The sequence below is a fragment of the Epinephelus fuscoguttatus genome, linkage group LG7 (genome assembly GCF_011397635.1).
Source record: "Epinephelus fuscoguttatus linkage group LG7, E.fuscoguttatus.final_Chr_v1".
NCBI classification, from domain to species: Eukaryota; Metazoa; Chordata; class Actinopteri; order Perciformes; family Serranidae; genus Epinephelus; species Epinephelus fuscoguttatus.
This window is the reverse complement of record NC_064758.1, coordinates 9,608,769-9,629,029: the sequence shown is the minus strand read 5'-3', so window position 1 is coordinate 9,629,029 and position 20,261 is coordinate 9,608,769. Positions and strand designations below refer to the sequence as shown.

Genomic DNA, 20,261 nt, shown 5'->3' with positions numbered 1-20,261 from the left:
ACCATGGTTGTCATTTAATCTAAAGGTTTTCCCTTCTCTTTCTTTAACTGCTTGTAACCACACTAGTTACATACTGCTCTGTCTTTGCAATCAATGCAACAATACCTTGTAAACCAATCCTGCTTTATTCATAGCCAGGAATATTTTGTAAAAAAAATAAATAAAAATAAAACAAAAATCAGAAATAAATGTATTCATTTCAAACTACAAAAAAGAGAGAGTGAAAGAAATTAAGTCATAAAAAAACTATCACCAGAGAGATTCATGAACATATACAGTGATAATTTACACCTGTTAGAGTCATCACATAGAAATAAAAAGACCATTAAAAGAACTTATGAGATAAGGGTGTTACATGAATTCATACTGAATGCTTGAAACTGAACTACTGGTGGCTGATTTTCAGAATTTTTCTGTTGTTCTTTTGGTTTTGAGATCAGTAAGTGAAGCTGTTCTCCACTCCCTTTCCATGCTAAATTATTATTATTAGATAACAAAGGGGTCCGGTGTATGAAACACAGTAAAGGCCAATTTGGTACAATACTGTATAGGTGAATTTATTGGAGTGTCTCCAGAGACCGAAAATACAAGCTTAACATGCTGACATGAAGAAAAAACACCCACATACAATCAGACAGGCTTCAAGACATCATTTAGACAGGCTGTCTACAGCAGCAGAGCAAAATGCTTTTACAACACATAGATACCATATTTTTTCCAAATAGTAGCCCGGGCGTTTATTTCACAAAATCGATTTTGACCCCAGGCGTTTAAAAGAAAACCAGGGGCTATTTGCTCAAGGCTTTTTTTTTTTTTTTTTTTTGCACCGACCTGCACCAGGCCGTTATTTGGTTACAGTTCCTGTCCAGTATGTTTTTTAGTGCAAAAATACTGTATAATGTAGGGGTGAGTTCACGTACAAAAATCTCTAAGCATTTAGAGTGGGTCAATTTTTTCGTGTACACGGGTTTCACCGCTGGGTGGTGCTATTGCATTATACCAGTAAAGCCCCAGTTATCCGAATACCAACCGAACGGGCCATTTAACCAACAGTTACAGGCCGCCACACCGAAATATCGCCATCCCGATGGTCCGCCATCCCAAATTCTGGTCCCTGAGTCCTGACAGTAAGCTATGGCGAGCCTGTAGAAGCTGTATTCCCCATGCATGTCAGCGATTTTCACCGGGGACGCACGTGAGTAATTCAGGCTGACATTACCTATTTTTCAGCGAACTCTTAATTTTATTAAAAGGCATGGCATATAGGTCTACAGTAACTTATTGTTGTTGTTGTTGTTGTTGTTGTTATCATTATTATTGGGTCTTATAAAAGTGGCTTACAGTGAGTACCGGGCCATCAAATCACAGCATCCGCGGTGAGAGGACACGGAATTGTGTGCGCTTTTACGCACGCGGGTCAAGGCGATCACGGATATTTGATGTGGGAAAGATGTAGCCAGATGTATTACCTGTTTTAGATGGCTGTCTGTTCGTCCGAGTCATGTGCACCACTTCACCACTGACCCGTGCGTAAAAGCGCAAACAGTCCCTGAAGGAGGGACAGCCATGAGGCAATGAATGAGGAAATAATCGCCCGGGCGTTTAATTGGACACAAAATGGGGTAAAACCCCCAGCGGCTATTAGGTGCCCGACTATTTGGAAATATACGGTAACTCACATAACTCATAACTCGCGGAGGAGCGAAGTGGCGAACAATTTGATTCAATAACAGTCGTATTCACTAACACTCATAATAACTGATGAGCATATTATTGACCTATTTAAGTGCAATACAATGAAAACAACCAGCCAATGCGCCTCGAGTAAGATAACTACAGAACCTCTCTCTTTTTTTTTCTCCCTATTCCAAGGTATGGCAGCTGCCGTACCTCGCCATACCTAAATGACGCCTATGATCTTATAGATGGACTTGATTAAATTTTGTTTACTAAAAATCACCAAGCTCTCATGGTATTTTATAGGTGCAAAAGATACATATAATTCATACTGTTCAATCAAAGTTTTGATAGGCTATTTTATTTTGTAATGCAGTCCATTTTATGGTTTGAAGAGATCGGAGCTGGAGATGATTATTTCAGTACCAACTGATGGCGTGTTTGTGTGTATCTTCACCCAGTAAATTTTGCTGATTCTGTTATTGACTGAACCAAGAAGAGGTTACAGGCAATTGACAGCTGTATTTTGGACTGAAAAAAAAAATCTCATACATAGGGTCTCTTTTAGGCAACAACACATTCATATTCTGACTTTTACCTGAACAGAAGTTTACACTAAAGCCTGTAGTTTATTGAAGGACTTCGGTGAAATATATGTAGCCTGTATTCCATCTTTTTGTTAATAATTAGCGTTGGGATTGCTGGGAAACCTATGGAAGGTCAGCTCTGGATTCTTACTCTTATAATTTGAGCCATTAATTGAAGGAAACTGCTTGTGACATCATTGATGCTATATGCTTTTACTTTGATATTGACCACACTGTATGCGTGCCCTCTTGTAGTTGTTGTGCAAAAAGAAAATAGTATCATCTCTCTCGTTATTGTAACCTCTTTGGCCAGAAGGAGATGCAGAAGTCTAGCTTTTTCTCAGTCCAATTGAATTACAATATGCTCAAAGGTTTGTGTGGAATTTTTGCTCAATGAAGCCAAAATAAAACTTCCTACCCCAGCTTTAGGTAGAACAGCCACACATCAGTGTAAAAATATTCCATACAGTTGTTTATTACATATCCAACAGTTCCAGAGCAACATTATTAGTTTTGGGTCGTATTTTCACCTGATCAGTGTAATCCGATATTCACTCTCCTTATGGCTGTTTTGGTCTCCACCAGTACCTCAGAATAATGTCTGTTTTTCTATCAGCTAATTAATGCTAACCAGATCCATTCTGCAAATCTGTGGGTTCATTATGAGATATGATGTTAATATAAAATTGACTGTAGCTACTTTAAGTACAGAAGTTTATGCAGTAAAAATGACTCTTTTAAAAGTAACAAAAGCACAGAGACTCTGATTTCAGGTGATTATAAACTAATGAAAACATAGTTATGAATATTACATACCATTTCTTCCAACAGATGCCCCTAAATCCTATACACTGTACCATTAAAGTCATTTATTATATTGTTGGATTTCTACTTTTAAATATTTAATACTTTTGTGTAGTTGAATCTATAGCCGTGCTATTTTACAAATTGATCTTGGCATTCTGTTAACTAAAACTGTCCGATAAATGTACCAAGAAGAATAAAGTAGAGTAGTATAAAATGGAAATAGGCTACTCAAGTTACGTACCCAACAGCCTAATTATAATTGATTACTTGAGCAAATATAGCCCACTTATTTACTTTCCACCACTTCCATAAACACTAACAGTGGCAAAGTGGCTGACAATTAACAGTATAACATAATAACAAAATTAAATGTTGAGCACAGCCCTTTTAAAGTGCACACACTGCCATTACTATTATTACAATCCACACATGCCCAAATGCAATTACAAACAAGTCTGTATATTATTGGTAAACATGAAAATAAATATGATGGGTAAAAAATAAACTAGCAGAATTTTTACGACCCTGTCACTCACAGTGATGGATTATGATTAATTACACTGCAACCCCCTGCTGGGACGTCGCTGTGACTGACTGAAACATGGTTCTCGACTATAGCCGGCTGAGCCAGGCTGCAGACGAGAGGAGAAAACAAATCTCAGCAGCCGAATTCTCTCTGTAGTTCTGCCACCATCGCCCAGGTAGAGGAAGCTGCTGCAGCTGGTTACAGTAATGCAGTAGAGATCAGCAGGTCTTAGGCCATAAGGTGGAAAATTGGCAAAGTATCTCTTTAATACTCAACAAATGCACAGTCTGTGCAGTGTGAGGCCCAGTCATTTTTCATATATTACAGTGATGATGTGACAGGCCTCGGCCCGGGCCTATACGTCATCATAAAAGCCATTCAGTGAAAGGCTGATAGCACAGCAGCGCACAGGGGGAACTTCTCCATCTGCTAATAAAGTGCACATTCACTGGTCATGGAATTTAGTGTATGTGTGTGTGAGGGGGGGTTGAGTTATAGTAATGGTCCTCAAGTGGCAAGGGAGACTTAAATGGTGCTCTTTCAGAAGATAGACTAGCATCTGTAAGCCTTTGCCTCACACACACACACACACACACACACACACACACACACTGGAGGAAGCATGCGCCCCTGTGTGTGCACACTTGAGACTCCATATGATATTAGGCAGTATATAAAAATGTAACTTCTCCTCTAAAGAGCTCCAAGGCACAGCACATGTTTTACCACCAGTTCTGTGAAGGAACAGACCTCACATTTTCCCAGAATGCCAGTGTGCTAAATGTTAACCGTAGTCCTCAGACCATGCAGCCCTCAAGGGCGTTTTCTACCTATGAAAGAGGGCATCAAAAAAATGGAGAAAAGTAACATGTCAGAATGTGGGGGAGGCTGGGGCTGCTTTGTGTCTCCCTGTGGGCTGAGATGGGACATGTTACTGTGTATAAATAAGCATCATCATCTACAGTTTGGGATTTATGGCCTGGGAGCTCAAAGTTTTTTACTCACTTTGCAGGAGGAATTGGGGCACTGTGTGTATGTGTATGTGAGAGAGTGTGTGTGGGAGAAAGAGAGGGAGAGAGAAAGAGAGAGAGCAGATGGAAACATTGTAACTCAAGGCAACTCAGGGTGCAGCAGCAGCAGCGGCGGGAGCAGCAGCAGCGTTTCTTTCCATGGATTGAAGGGAGGAAATCCTCTTCTCCGGCGTCGCCTGCATGCAAATGGAGCCGAGCGGGACAGGATAAGGCTGGGTTAACACACTCATCTGTAACCAACACTTGACTTTGCGAGGAGGGGGAGCTTTTTCCTCGAGGCACCACCACTGTCGAATTTCCCAGAGCCTTCACAAAGGCTCATACAGGTGACAAGTGTGTCCAACTTCGCCGCACCGCCCGCACTGACGCGCTCGGAGTGCGTTTTGTCCAACGGCGGTGCGCTGCGTGAGACCCGCCGCTCTTGTTTTGACGTGACATTTCGCTTGAGCTGCAGCGCATATGTGTCCACATATGACGCATTTGCGCCTTCAGCTGTTTTTTCCAAAGCCGGGGTCTGGACGCTGGAGTGTTGCGTTTTTTCGGACAAGTTTTCCCGTTCTGATTGGTATGTTCGTCATGTCCGCCTGGGTTAACTTGCGCGTTTCTCTGTAGAGTCACACAGAGCCGCGCTCGGTGCAGAAGTTGGTTGGGAATAATAATAACAACAGTGCGGAGCGCAGAGGAGGAAAAAAGAAGAGGTGACAGCGGTGTTCAGGGGGATGGTGAGCGGCTGAATTTACTACCAGCATCATCATCAGCATCTCCGTGTGATGGGACTAGCTGCTGCTCACTCCTCTTCATCTACATACTAACAGTTTTTGCAGAAGCCTTTCAGCTCCTGAAACCACAGCTGCGTAAACTTGGCCAGATCTGGTGACATTGTACCCTCTGTCTGCGTGTGTGTGCGTGTGTGTGTGTGTGTGTGTGTGTGTGCGCTGAGCAGCCTGGATGGATATGCGGCTCACCGAGGGAATTTGAAAGGCAAGGGGGGATTACTATCAGTCCCTCTCCTATTATAACCTCAAAATGGATGCCGACGACAGGCTGTGGAGACGCCACTGGATTAGCCACTCTCCCGCTGATCTGCTTGACATCTGAGCGGCACGAACGTTCAAAGTTTGGATAATCTAAAAGGCTGAAGGTGCAGGATGCAGTCTGGAGTGAAGACGCTCTCCGCAGGTGGAGGTGCGTCACTCTGCTGCCTGCTGCTCCTCTGGCTCATCTACTCCCATCTGCTCAGAGAGGGTAAGGACACTTCGAGCTTGTTTATCACTTTGTCAGCAGCACCATTGTCTCTGAGGGCTTCTTATTGGGATGCAGCTGCACATGGTGTGGTCAGATCCTGTGATCCGGAGGAAAAATGCCTATAATGTCCAATAAAACCTCCCTGCAGGGACTTGTAATGTGTCTGTGCTCACCACCAGTCAATTTATGGTGACCTTGTTGCACCTCGTGGCATATTTGTAATAAGATTTTGTATCTCTATAATAATATTCCTGTAGTGAGTGTATGATATTGAACCGCTAGTGTACAGTGACAATACTGGACATGACACAATATTTATTTTGTATTGTCGCACTATAATATTAGAGCCTGTAATATTACATAGTCACTATATTCTCACAATAATATATAACCTTTTTGTTAAACTAACCGCATGGTTTCCTTTATTCTGATGCAGGCTCTTTGCAGCCTTGTGGAATAAGAATTTTGTGAAGCCAGAACTGAGCTTCAGGTGAAAAAGCAGTTTGCTTGTTTCAGTTCCCGGGGCAGACAGGAGAAGGCCTGACTCCTGCCTTCAAAGCTTTTATAATTTCACTCAGGTTAAGGCTATATCCACCCATGCCATGCTTTCCTCTTGAATAATACATCCACTGGTGCAATTACACCTTCACCCCGACACAGAATAGAAAGCAAAAGGATGTTCCCCTGCACTTCATTGGCTGCTGTCCATGACAAAACATTTTGGATTCCGGTGCCGTCACAGGCACAGAGAGCAGGCTTAAAGCATTGGAACTTGTTGGGAGATGTTGAACACTAAGTTTGCAGATTAGATCTTTTAATCAAGCATTGGCCAGCAGCATAATTACCGCTGTGGAGGAGGGATAGTGCCTACATCAATGTCTTTGGCAGCTTGCCGGGAACAAAAGTAGACACTGATGTGAAAAATGAACTGCCTGTGCACTGAAATGTGCTCCCTTTGCTTCTAATGTGCTGTGTTTTCTCCCAAAATGCTGCTTTCACCAGCCTCTTATTGCCGCCCCTTAACTGTCTCTCAAGCCTCTGCATATTATCTGAGGAGCTACAGCAGCCCTCCTCTTCCCCTCAGCCATTTATTATTGACTCAATTTCATCTGAAAATGATCTCATTAGAGTGTTATTGTACAAAATTGTTCAATCAATCTCTTGTGAACTTTACTACCCTTGATATTCCTAGAGTAAATAGAATCTGCTGGATTTGGCCTAGTTAAAACCTCTGGATTTGAATTGAGCTTTGACACTCTCTGTATGTCGCTCACTCCTCTTTTCAGCTCTGAGCTGAATTTAAAGAATGAGGCGTGTAGTATTTTTTTAATCCATACTTGTAATCTTCAAATCCCACTAAAATCCTCCTTTGAAACTGGCAGCTTTGACCATAGTGCTGTTGTAAAAGTTCTATCACTCCCACCTCCATGGCCCTTGAGGGCCCCGGAAGCGGCGACAAGTGTGGGTTGAACTGGTGGGCAGAGAGGTGAAGCCTTGTGGTGGTGAGAGGCTGCGTAGCCTCCACCCTCTCCATAGCTCATCTGTCATGGCGGCCAGGACAGGAAATCAAAGTGCAGCAGCCCTGTCCGTGCACGCCATTGGGCCAGCGCCCGCCACGATGAATGGCCTGTCAGCCGCTCTCAACGTTGCCAGTTTATTCAACGATAAATTTGGAAATGTCTGGATTTCCTCACTGGACCACATTCCGGTTCAGTGGTGCAGTCAGAGAGAGGTGGCAACTCCTTCTTGCTTTGTCAACCACATTGCTTTGGGTTGTGATGTGTGATGTGTGTGTGTGTGTGTGTGTGTGTGTGTGTGTGTGTGTGTGTGTGAAGAGGAGGAGGGGGTGGAGCATTTTTATCCACATTTGTAAGTTGGAGGTTAACGGACAGTTGGCCTTTGCTGTAAGTCAGCTCAAGGAATTTAAATGCCAAGAATAAATTTAACTTGAAGTGGGAACATAAAAATTCCTCCTTCCTGAATAATGTAATCAAATGAGGACATTTTGCATCTTAGACGTGGCAGTCCTCAAGATCTTTGAGCATCTTTGATACGGTCGGCGCTCATTGCTGTGGTGTACAGAAGGATAAACCCCCCACCCCCCACCCCCCACCCCCCTTTTTTTTTTTTTAAAAATTTCCTGTTTATGAAGTTCCACTAAAGCTACATACCACTGGACAAAAACCCCCACTAACAACCACTAACATCTTGCTTTTGTCTTTGGTGCAAAAGGTTACCATTGGCATCGATTCCTAAGACAAATGACTCTACAGAAGTCACGGGTATTTATTGGCTTAAACTCCGATCAGCTTCGATTGGCAGTGATGGAAACACGGAAACATCTACTGGCGTTGGAAAGGAATCTATGGCCTATTTTTAGTGAGGTTTCCCACTTTTAAAAACCCACATATATAATGGCTTGGGTGGTATGAAGGTATTATTGTATACTGAGGTATTTGTAAATGGTACCGTCATATACCATATACCCTGGTAAAATGTTGGGAAGGTAAGACATATTAAAAAAGAGACATCCTAAGCCTATTATACATTTGTTTAGTTTAGTTTAGTAATCTTTATTTCGAACATGCAAACAAATGAATAAATAAATAGCAGAAGAAAACAAAACAAAAACAGTATTTGTAACAAGAACAAGTGTAAAGCCACTGAATTAGAAAAATAATCTATAAATAAATAAATAATAATAATACAAAAGCGAACAATTTACAATACAAACAAAAAACAAAAAAAGAAACAGAGATGCACTAATGCTAATGTATATTAACATTGGATCACATGATCAATCAATCAATCAATCAATCAATCAATTTTGTTTATAAAGCCCAATATCACAAATCACAATTTGCCTCACGGGGCTTTACAGCATACGACATCCCTCTGTCCTTTGGACCCTCACAGCGGATAAGGAAAAACTCCCCCCAAAAAACCCTTTAACGGGGGAAAAAACGGTAGAAACCTCAGGAAGAGCAACTGAGGAGGGATCCCTCTTCCAAGATGGACAGACGTGCAATAGATGTCGTACAGAACAGATCAGCATAACAAATTAACAGTAATCCGTATGACACAATGAGACAGATAAAGAGAGAGAGAGAGAGAGAGAGAGATGCAGGACAGACGGTAATGACAGTAGCTTACAGCAACATTAATGAAAGTAATAATATTATAGTTATAGTTCTGGCTACTGTGGTACAATATGTTGAAAGTATATATTAATATCTGACAGTATACATATGTGACAATAATCATATGTGTATAATAACAGTAGAAGTATGATTAATGACTAATGATGGCAGCAGCAGCAGGAGGCATCTGGCAGGACCACGGCAGCAGCACAACCACACACGTCACACTATCCAGGCACCGCTGCAATATGAGTTAACCTGAGAGACAGTGGAGCACAAAGGCTCCGGAGAAGAAGCCGAGTTAGTGACATCCAGAATGGCCGAGTAAGCAAGATGCAGTAATAGGATACGAGAGAGAGAGAGAGAGAGAGAGAGAGAGAGACAAGGAGAGAAGGTGCCCGGTGTATTATAGGGGCAGACTAGGCCTAACTGTGCGTTCCCACCAAAAGATTCATGAGCGTCATAAGTAGCCAGCAGCCATTCATTTTCAATGAACACTCGCGGCGAAGAGCGTCACTCACGTCGGCTGCAGCGAGCGACCGCGAGCAGCACGATGCCAGCGACCTGAGCGTCAAGCTGAAGTTGAGAGAAGCTGAACTTTATGCAAATGAGCAGCACCGCCGCCGAAGCAGCAGCGAGCAGCAGCCAGTTGCAGATCGTGAATATTCTCAAGGCGGGACAGTGAAAGAAAGAAAGAAAGAATGAGATCTTCTGCAGCGCAGCTTGAAAGCCCCGGCCCTTGGCAGCCTTCTGCAAGCCCTGCCAGAGCTGCCAGGCAGCGCGATGCCAGCGACCTGAGCGACCGCTGGCGATTTTGAATCTTTTGGTGTGAATGCACAGAAAGTCAGCCTAACTAGAGGCTGGTACAAAGCAAGCCTGAGCCAGCCCTAACTATAAGCTTTATCAAAGAGGAAAGTCTTAAGTCTAGTCTTAGACGGTGTCTGCCTCCTGAACTGTAACAGGAAGATGATTGTACAGGAGAGGAGCCTGATAGCTGAAGGCTCTGGCTCCTGATCTACTTTTGGAGACTTTAGGGACCACGAGTAACCCTGCGTTCTCAGAGCGCAGAGTTCTGGTGGGATAATAAGGCACTATGAGCTCTCGAAGATATGACGGAGCTTGACCATTTAGAGCTTTATAAGTTAACAGTAGAATTTTAAATTCAATTCTGGATTTTACAGGGAGCCAGTGCAGAGAAGCTAAAACAGGAGAAATATGATCTCATTTCTTAGTTCCTGTTAGTACACGTGCTGCTGCATTCTGAATTAGCTGGAGAGTTTTTAAGGACTTACTAGAGCTACCTGATAACAGAGAGTTACAGTAATCCAGCCTTGAGGTAACAAAAGCATGGACCAATTTTTCTACATCTTTTCGGGTCAGGATAGGCCTAATTTTCGCAATATTACGCAGATAAAAAAATGCAGTATGCGAGGTTTGTTTTAAATGAGAATTAAAAGACAAATCTTGATCAAATATTACTCCGAGGTTTCTTACGGTAGTGCTAGAGGCCAGAGCAATGCCATCTAGAGAAACTATGTCATCAGATAAAGAGTTTCTGAGTTGTTTGGGGCCAAGAACAATAACTTCAGTTTTGTCTGAATTTAACATCAGGAAATTGGTGCTCATCCAGGTTTTTATGTCTTTAAGGCAATTATGAAGTTTAGTTAATTGATTACTTTCTTCTGGCTTTATAGATAAATACAACTGAGTATCATCCACATAACAATGGAAATTTGCAGAGTGATTTCTAATGATGTTACCTAAAGGAAGCATATATAGAGTGAATAGGATTGGTCCGAGCACAGAACCTTGCGGAACTCCAAAACAAACTTTAGTACGTAAGAATGATTCATTATGAACATGAACAAACTGAATACAATCAGATAAATAAGATTTAAACCAGTTTAGTGCAGAACCTTTTAGGCCAATTAAGTGTTCCAGTCTCTGCAGTAGAATTTGATGGTCAATTGTGTCAAACACCGCACTAAGATCTAATAAAACAAGTACAGAGTCGAGTCCTTTGTCAGAAGCAATCAGGAGGTCATTTGTAATTTTAACTAGTGCTGTCTCAGTGCTATGATGCACTCTAAATCCTGACTGAAATTCATTCATTCATTCATTCATTCATTCATTCATTCATCTTCTAACCGCTTCATCCTCTTGAGGGTCGCGGGGGGGCTGGAGCCTATCCCAGCTGACATCGGGCGAGAGGCAGGGTACACCCTGGACAGGTCGCCAGACTATCACAGGACTGACACATAGAGACAGACAACCATTCACGCTCACACTCACACCTACGGACAATTTAGAGTTTTCAGTTAACCTAGTCCCCAGTCTGCATGTCTTTGGACTGTGGGAGGAAGCCGGAGTGCCCGGAGAGAACCCACGCTGACACGGGGAGAACATGCAAACTCCGCACAGAAGGGCTCCCACGCCCGGGATCGAACCGGCAACCCTCTTGCTGAGAGGCGAGAGTGCTAACCACCACACCTCCGTGCTGCCCCTGACTGAAATTCCTCAAATAAATTATTATCATGGAGAAAATCACACAGCTGGTCTGCGACTACTTTCTCAAGGATCTTTGACATAAAGGGAAGATTAGATATTGGTCTAGAGTTGGCTAACACCTCTGGATCCAGGGTGGGCTTTTTTAGTAGAGGTTTAATTACAGCTACCTTAAAAGACTGTGGTACATAGCCTGTTAATAAGGATATATTGATCATATCTAATATATGAGTGTTAACTAAAGGTAAGACCTCCTTAAGTAGCCTAGTTGGGATGGGGTCTAAGAGACACGTTGATGATTGAAGATGAGGAAATCACTGCGGCCAGTTCTTGTAGAGAAATTGGGGAGACGCAATCTAAATATTTATTAGGTCTTACAGCTGTGTTTGAGGTTAGATAGGTACTATCTGAGGGCAGGAGGTCATGAATTTTGCCTCTAATAGTTAGAATTTTGTCATTAAAAAACTCATAAAATCATTACTGCTAAGGGCTAAAGGAATACAAGGCTCAATAGAGCTTTGACTCTCAGTCAGCCTGGCTACAGTGCTGAAAAGAAACCTGGGGTTGTTCTTGTTTTCTTCTATTAATGCTGAGTAATAGTTTGCTCTGGCATTGTGGAGGCCCTCTTATAAGTTTTGAGACTGTCTGTCCAGATTAAACGAGATTCTTCCAGTTTGGTTAATCGCCAATTCCTTTCAAATTTTCGCGATATTTGTTTTAACTTAGGGGTTTGAGAGTTATACCAAGGAGCGAATTTTCTTTGCTTTGTTAACTTCTTTTTAAGAGGAGCTACAGAGTCAAGTGTTGTTCGAGTGATCAATTAGGGAGAGGTTAAAGTCGGTTGCGGGAAACCTCTGTTACTGAAGGACATGGTATTGAATTTAACGACGGAGTAATCATTTCCTTAAATTTTGCGACAGCACTGATCTGATAAACATCTAGTATAGTAACTGTTGCTGAGTGGCGTGTAATCGAGTAAAAAGAAATCAGAAGTAATCAAATAATGATCCAATAGCGAGGGATTCTGTGGAAAGACTGTTAGGTTATCAATTTCAATTCCATACGTCAGAACTAGATCGAGGGTATGGTTAAAACAGTGAGTGGGTACATGTACACCCTGACTGAAGCCAATGGAGTCTAATAATGAGATGAACGCGGTAGTCAGGGAGTCATTATCAACGTCGACATGAACGTTAAAATCGCCTACAATAATAACTTTATCTGATTTAAGAACTGGAACTGGAACTAAACTGGATAAAAACTCTAAAAGTGGCTGCGAGATTTTCCAGGTCGGATGTAAAAGACTAAGAAGGAGGCTTTCAAATGAATTATAATCTAGTTTAGGTTTAGGGCTGATTAACAGACTAAAGTTAAAAATGGCTGCAACTCCCCCTCCTCGGCCGCTGCCTCGACATATTCATCTTGACACAGCCAGGATTCAGTGAGACTGAGTAAATCAATATGATTATCTGATATTAATTCGTTTACTAACACTGCTTTAGACTGTGAATTAGCAACAGGTAATTATCACCCTCTGCAGTTCCCCCCAGCTCAACACAGCTTTTTAGCCTCTTTTAGCTCTTTGTTTTGGTTTTCAAGCCCATAAACTTTTCTCCCACCAATCTCATTTCAAGCAGCCACAGGCAGCTCTTTTTTTAATAGCATAAAATCACTCTGCTTAACCACTACATTATACCTGCCTAACACCAAAAGGCAGACAGACAAAGTTAGCAACTAGCATGTGAGGACAGTTGAGCATCTGCAGGCTAAAAAGCCAGATACCGTAAAACTTCAATTAACAGCCTAGTCCCAGTTAAATGCACTTTAACTAGCCTGGTGTACTTAAACATTTTGACAAATAAACACCTGTCTCAATTAGATGCCTGGTCTGGTTGCCAAGTAGTTATTTTTTATAGAAGTTCATTGGATGTATAAAACGGGATTGTTGACTACCCACTCGAGTGAACATAAATAGATAGATCGTGCATACAAATATAGATGCTTTGTCAGTATGGAGATACTATACATCATTAACTCGCTTCAGTTCATTTTACTGAAATCATGAGCACCAGAGAAGACCCTGTGTCATTCAGATTTACCGGCACAGTGAAAAAACAAGCGTTGACTCCCCTCTTCTTAAGCTGTCATTAAGTCAGAATATGTGTCCATTCCTTGATTATCTGGTAAATTATTTATACACCTTTAGCCCATAAAGGTCCATCAAAAAAGAATCAAAAGTGTTTTTCATAAAAATGTATCCAAGTTATGAATAATGTTTTAACAGAAAAAAAAGTGGTATTGTATTGGTAAACCAGATGCAGTTATCCTCAGGTGCCATGAAACAAGTATTACACATAACTGATATGTTATTCAAAGTCTAATTTTTTATACAAGTAATGTTCATACTAGTTCAAATAAACAGTTTGATCGTATTTCCCCATCTTTGCTGAGCAACACTTTTGTGTTAAAGGAATTGAAGGCCTGTCCCAAATGTAAGCCTGTTGGGTTCAGTGATTTAAGAGAATAATAGCCTGGGTTTCTAATTGAAGTTTTACGGTATTTTCTCGAGGGTTGGTAGAGACCAAAAAGAAGCTTAAAGGAGAGTGAATGCTGGACTTACATTAATCAAATTGCCCGGAGAATGACTCCAAATAAATGCTAATGTTGCTGTATGTCTGCTGAATGTGTACTGTAAATAGATGATTATTTATTGACATGTGTGTTACAATGAATGTCTAAATGAAAATTTAAGTTGTTGTGTATTCAGTGAGCTCTGCTGCCCCCGAGTGGCCAAAAATATATCTCTGCAGCTTTAATTTTCTGGTGGTTGGCACTCTTTTGTTTCCCTGCTCAGCTCCGATGCTAACTACCTAGCCTTTTCTCAGTTTTTTTTCAAATAACCTAGAAATCCTAAACTTCACTTCCTCTTTGGTAAATCAGACTTTTATTTATAATGTTGGAAATGACAAATATCATAAATATAACAAGATAAGTTAGACGAACCAAACGACTTGATTAATTCACAGAGCTGGATTCTAAATATGATGTCACATTTATGCAACAGACAGCAATGCTGTTTTTTTACAGCACATGTCACATGTCATAATTAACATGTCACTTTGATTTGTTTGAATAATTCAATCAGTGCTCCTGAACACAAATATCAGTGTCCTGAAGCTGAGAAGCAGGGACAACAATATATCCAGTCTTCCTGCTCTGCAATAGGAGCTGTCAATGGCAATGACAGCACACATTTTATGTGCTACGTCTTCAGGCTCTGTCACTAAATTTTCAAGTGAGTCACCAGGGCTTTACAATCAGTACAGAGCTCCACTGATGACGGACTCACACAGTCAGTCAGCTCTTTGCGTTGTGGACCCTGTCATGTGTCTCAGATGTCTCTTGTCCAAATCTCATTCACAAATCAGACTGATTTTATCCTGGTAAATGATTCCAGATATTATCTAGTTTTTTTTTCCTCTCCAATTTTCATCAAATCAGCTCCTGTGTGGGAGACAGCCAGTCTTCATGGGGCACCAGAATGATGAATTTAAAAAATCTTTGGTTGGTATTCTCTTTTAACTCAGGGAGCAGGGCCTATCCATCCAAGCATTAAACTAATCAGAGTAGTAGAGAATTACTGACTTTTTGAAGTGAAAAGGATGATTTCCATTCCAGTCTTCTTCAAGGCGGCATTAAGCATGCAAAAGGAGACCCGCTTTGATTATGACCTTGGCTGTAAATTCTAAGCAAATCATCGAGGCCTGCTTCTATAGGCGGCGGAGCTGTAAAAGTATGAGCATCTTTATGGAACAAAATGAAAAGAATTTTTACAGCTAAATCAATTTGGCAGCACACAAAGCTCATATTTCATAGCTCCCTGAATATGAATTCTTTCTAGCCTTCAGCTTTGACCTCCCTTGTGGTTGAGTGTAGTGCACCGCTCAGTGTATTTCTGCATTGTTATTTTCTCTGCAGAAAGCTCTGGGCTTGAAACTGCTCCATCATTGGCAGAGTGGTGTAAATGATTTGAGTTATGTTCCTTCAGTCTTGTGTCCTGCTCTATTTTCTGCCTGATGCCATGAACGTATTTTCTGAAAAGACAGTGCTTGAATATTAAAGCCACATCTCATGCAATCACGCATTACTGTACAGTAAGTTCAGGGTCATAATAGTCTTCTGATGCTCACCATTTTCTCTGGGATTGCATTAAAGAATGAGGGCGTCCTAGAGGGCTATGAAATCTGAAGTGAGTCACCGTGGCTTTACTGTCCTCTCTGCATTGTATTCAGCAGAGCTACTGTTTGTATTTGCAAGGCATATTGTACATTCACTCTTTATGCCTCAAGCCTGTATTCATCCACAACCAATTGTCTGAGTGTACTCTACGTTGTAATATCTCTGCAGCACAGGCTGTGCTGCATAGCTGCAACAGAAATCTATCAGAAGCCACCTCCATCATGTGTACTGTACAAGACATGTCGCGGACCAGACCTAAATTACAGTGTCAGTCCTAGCTCTGGCTGTATGTAAGGGGAATATTTTCTATTTTAAAGCAGCCCTTGGCAATGTCACACAATGGCAGCGCTGAATGTTAGAGAGTGGTAACTGTTTTAAAAAAAATTGAACTGGAAGTCCAGTAAATTGACATTAGCAAACTAAACAGCATGCTCCTGCTTTCCAGTGAGAAAGGAAACAATCTAACACTGTTGAGTCCAGCTCCCTCCCGAGGGAGCGCTATCCTACTGCTGCTTTCAGAAGTTTCAATTTGTCATTCCCCGTGGGTGTAGTAGTGTACACACCTGACACGAGAATTAAATTTGGGCAAATAGAGCACATCTCTGGCGTCTCGGTTGGTGGGGGTGCAGTGCTTTTCTCTCTTTTTTTCTGCAGCCCCACTGGGCGCTCGTGACTGCATAAAAACCATGCTCGGTGCAGCTTTAAAAATCCCCATATGTTAACACAATGCAGGTACAGGTATTTGTCGATATGAAGAGCTTTTTAGAGCAGAAAACTCCAACCTGTATTGTCGCCAAGATGTGAGCGACTCCTTAGAACAATAAATGGCGGACTGACTGTGGGCCAACACAGTGCTTATTTTACTGCTTGCAGATAAATGAGCTTCATCCTCTAATAGCATAACACACCCCTCATCTCCAGGAGTCACTCCGGCTGCTCCCACACTTCCCTTTGCCATCGTTCCTGATTCATTTCTGTCAGCTTCAGATTAAATTGCATACTTACGTACCATTACAGGTCCTCCGACTTCAGCAGAGAGTTGTTCACTTGCATAAATATTGATCGGACTGCTGTAGAGTATTCAAATGGCATTTGAAATCAAGCCGTGGTATTCCCTTTAAACCAAGCACATTAATATAAAGCACATGTTTCGCTCCACTGCTCTGCTGCCCTACTTGTTTAGCAGCAGAGGATCACGGCGGTGTCAGGAAGTGTATAGCATGGAGTCAGTCAAACATCTGCCTCTCTCACCTGGTGTCCTATTACATGCTACCTACTGCGCCGCTGCCGTCAAACGGTGTTAAGTTAATGAGATGCACTTGGCTTGTGGCTGCCTTGACTAGCATATGCTCAGTCAAATGAGATTGCTGTTTGATGTCGTCCTGAGTTGTTAATAACGGTCAGAGCTGTGAGATCAGAACGGGCATGAAGGGAAGATTAAGTGTTAGTGCTGTGGTTGAAATCAGAGCAGCTTTGGAGGGTAAATCCAGATAAACTCACTTAGATCATCTTTTTATGCTGATTAGCCTCCTCTTAAGCTAATAAAACACTGTGAATAACAGTATCATGTCCAAGTTAGTGAGGATTAACCTTGCTGAACTAATGTATGTCATGACTGAGACTAAAATGCTTACTCACTTAATCCATCAGTTAATGGTCAGAAAATTAATTGTGAATAATTTAGTCATTCAGCAAAAAATCCAAACAACGGGCCCCATGCAAAAACCCTTTTGTATTCTTATTAGGGCTGAAACAATTGATTAGTCGGTCAACAGAAGAATAATGAGGAATTATTTTGATAATTAATTGTTCATTTTTAAAGCAAATATACCAAACAGTGCCTACTGGCAACTTCTAAATTGTAAGGATTTGCTGCTTTTCGTTGTCATGTATGCCAGTAAACTGATATATCTGGGGGCTTTAAGTGTTAGTGGGACCAAAGCAATTTGATATTATCACCTTAGGCTTTAGGTAACTGCGAAGGGCAATTTTCACAATTTTCTGATATTTTCAAGGTCAAGCAAATTAACTATGAATTCAGAAAATAACAAATTGATAATAAAAAATATCCTCCAGCTGCTGCTCTAATTCTCACTTTAAATCTTTTACTCTTTTCTGTGATGGTTTATAAGAGAGTTCCAGTCAGCTTCAGAAAATTCTTTTAACTGTCCTCAATTGCTCATTTTAACTTGATGAATATCACCTGTTCGTAAGTCAATGCACATGTAATATTTAATTTCACATCAACATTTTTTTTGTGTGACGCAGTATATGAGCTGCCTTTGTCATCTGGAGTTGGAGGTTATGGTGGATCGCAGCACACCTAGACGAGACCTCTGCCAAGCTGCAGACCACTGTTTGAGGCCAACTAACAACAAAACCTTTATCAAGTCATCGCTTTGTTTCATGTGGCTTTTTAGCCTCCCGAAATGGTTGGTTTTTTTAAGGCCCAGCCTTTTTTTTCCTATTTGGCTCATGCCACAAAAAGTGAATGTCTTTTATCGCGACCTTGCTGCGTTTCCTGCCCTGTTAATGCCACAAAAAACAGCTGTGTTTTTATCCAGACAGTGCATTTCCCGCCTTAATATTGCTATGAAAAGGGGTTGGTTTTTATGAGACAATGCTGCATTTCCAAGTGGTTTTTGTACCTGAACCTAACCACACATTAACCACAGTGTTTTAGATATGTAAAGTTTGTACTTATCTGCTCTGTAATTATGTACAAATGTGATGTATCCGTGGTTTGCATAAAACGTACAATGCCACCATTTTTTCCTGGTGATTGTGTATCATATTTGACACCTCTTTTTAACAAATTGGCAGGCATGAACATCACATCGTGGTGAACAGATTTTTTATTTTTACATTTAGTTTATCTTTAAATTTTTTCTGTAGCAAGTTTAAACTCCAAATTCCTTCTGATTAAAGCATTGTAACATTTAAATCATACAAGTGTTTTCCCCCTGCAGAGCAAGGAAGACTATCAGTACACAACTCATACAAGATGGTCTGAACTACACACACATCTTGTTCTTTCCTAAGAGAAAATGTTCTAAATCAGGGCAAATTGGTAAAGGCAGCACATTCTCTATAATTGCTCGTGCCACTTAGGAACAAATCTGTGTGTACAAGTGCATCTTACACGAGGCCCACTCTCTGGTTTCAGCTTGTCAGATGTGACCATATGCTGTTTTTTGCAGCAAATTTGATATTTTGGAGTTTTGGACTGTTGCTCAGACAAAACAAACAACTTTTCACCATTTGACATTTGCTGCTCTCCTACCTGAGCTACAGGCAGATGGAGGGTCATTGATTAATCTTAGCGTTTGTGGTCCGATTTTGGCTTCTCCTATCCACATTTGAAAGTGTCTTCAAGCAAAAACGCTGAACTCCAGATTGAGCCTTGTATGTCTCCATCAACATGGTTATACAAGTATGTATGTGTTTGAATGGAAGGCTTTGTGAAGAACTATAAGAAAGTCTATTTTAGATCGATTCATCCATAATCACTAATGATAATGATATTTGCAGATGTGAACATGAGACTTTCAGAAGAGAAAGTAATAAATCTGAGCAGTATGAGATGTCTGTATGGATTTAAGATTTGTGGTGGCATAGGGATTTTGTCAGTGCTCATTACATTTCAAAATTTGGTAACTGCAGCCACCACAAAATTAATTTTGACTGATTACCTGTGCCATGAATATTCATTACATCTCACACAATGTTTTAAATCTTTCATAAAAGATCAGTCGAATTCATATCTGATTTGATGCACATTAATATGATTGTCATGCTCTCTAAATTGGCGCTTTGTTGGCAGCCCCATTTTCATCCTTGAGAACGGCACTTCTATCAAGAAAAGAACATACAATGCAATGAAGATAATCACTCAGACTTATTATTGTACGCCAGTGTAGTGATTAGAGTCTGATTGACTCTCTCAGGGAAAACTGGTAAGATTCGATGCCAGGGTGTTTGAGCCAAGCCAGCACAGAATGGCTCTGTGCTATAGCTGTGTCTTTACGGGGAAATAATACCAAATACAATACATATTGTCATGAATAATTAACTGAAGTAGCTTTACAAGCAGTGGAATTTTTAATAAATATGGTTGGAAACTGTAGTTTGCAGAAGCGCACTTTGCAATAAAACCTCACTTCTATCTTTAGCAGCCTGCAAGTAATTACAATCTATAAAGGAAGATTGTTTTAATATGGAAATGGAATTCTTGTCATAGTTCATTCAGTGCAGGCTGTCATATAATTTTACGGCAGATTCCCTGAGGAGAAGCAGAGCCTTTCTCACAGTTCCCAATCTGGTTTCAGTTGGATGGGAGCAGTACGGGGCTGTGTCTCATGTGTTTGTCTGTTAAATCTGATACAGGTATTTTATCAGTAAGGACTAACTAATGATGTATCTGCACGGTCTTAATGTAAGACACAAGAAAAAAGATGAGATAGAAAAAATTAAGGTTTTATTGATAAGTACATCTAAGCAACAG

The 20,261-nt window shown here is 41.1% G+C and overlaps 1 protein-coding gene across 3 annotated transcripts in view; it reads left to right on the top strand.

Moving 5' to 3' along the window:
• The first annotated feature begins 1,066 nt into the window (after positions 1-1,066).
• tafa5l (TAFA chemokine like family member 5, like) overlaps positions 1,067-20,261 on the top strand; it is a 72,147-nt gene continuing 52,952 nt past the window's right edge. For 2 of the 3 annotated variants that reach the window (XM_049582025.1, XM_049582024.1), the window contains exon 1: positions 4,717-5,873. In XM_049582025.1, coding sequence (XP_049437982.1) covers positions 5,777-5,873 — 97 coding nt within the window. In that variant the 5' untranslated portion in view covers positions 4,717-5,776. Of the gene's footprint in view, positions 1,196-4,716; positions 5,874-20,261 lie in introns of those variants that run through there. The other variant, XM_049582027.1, reaches the window with a different exon arrangement.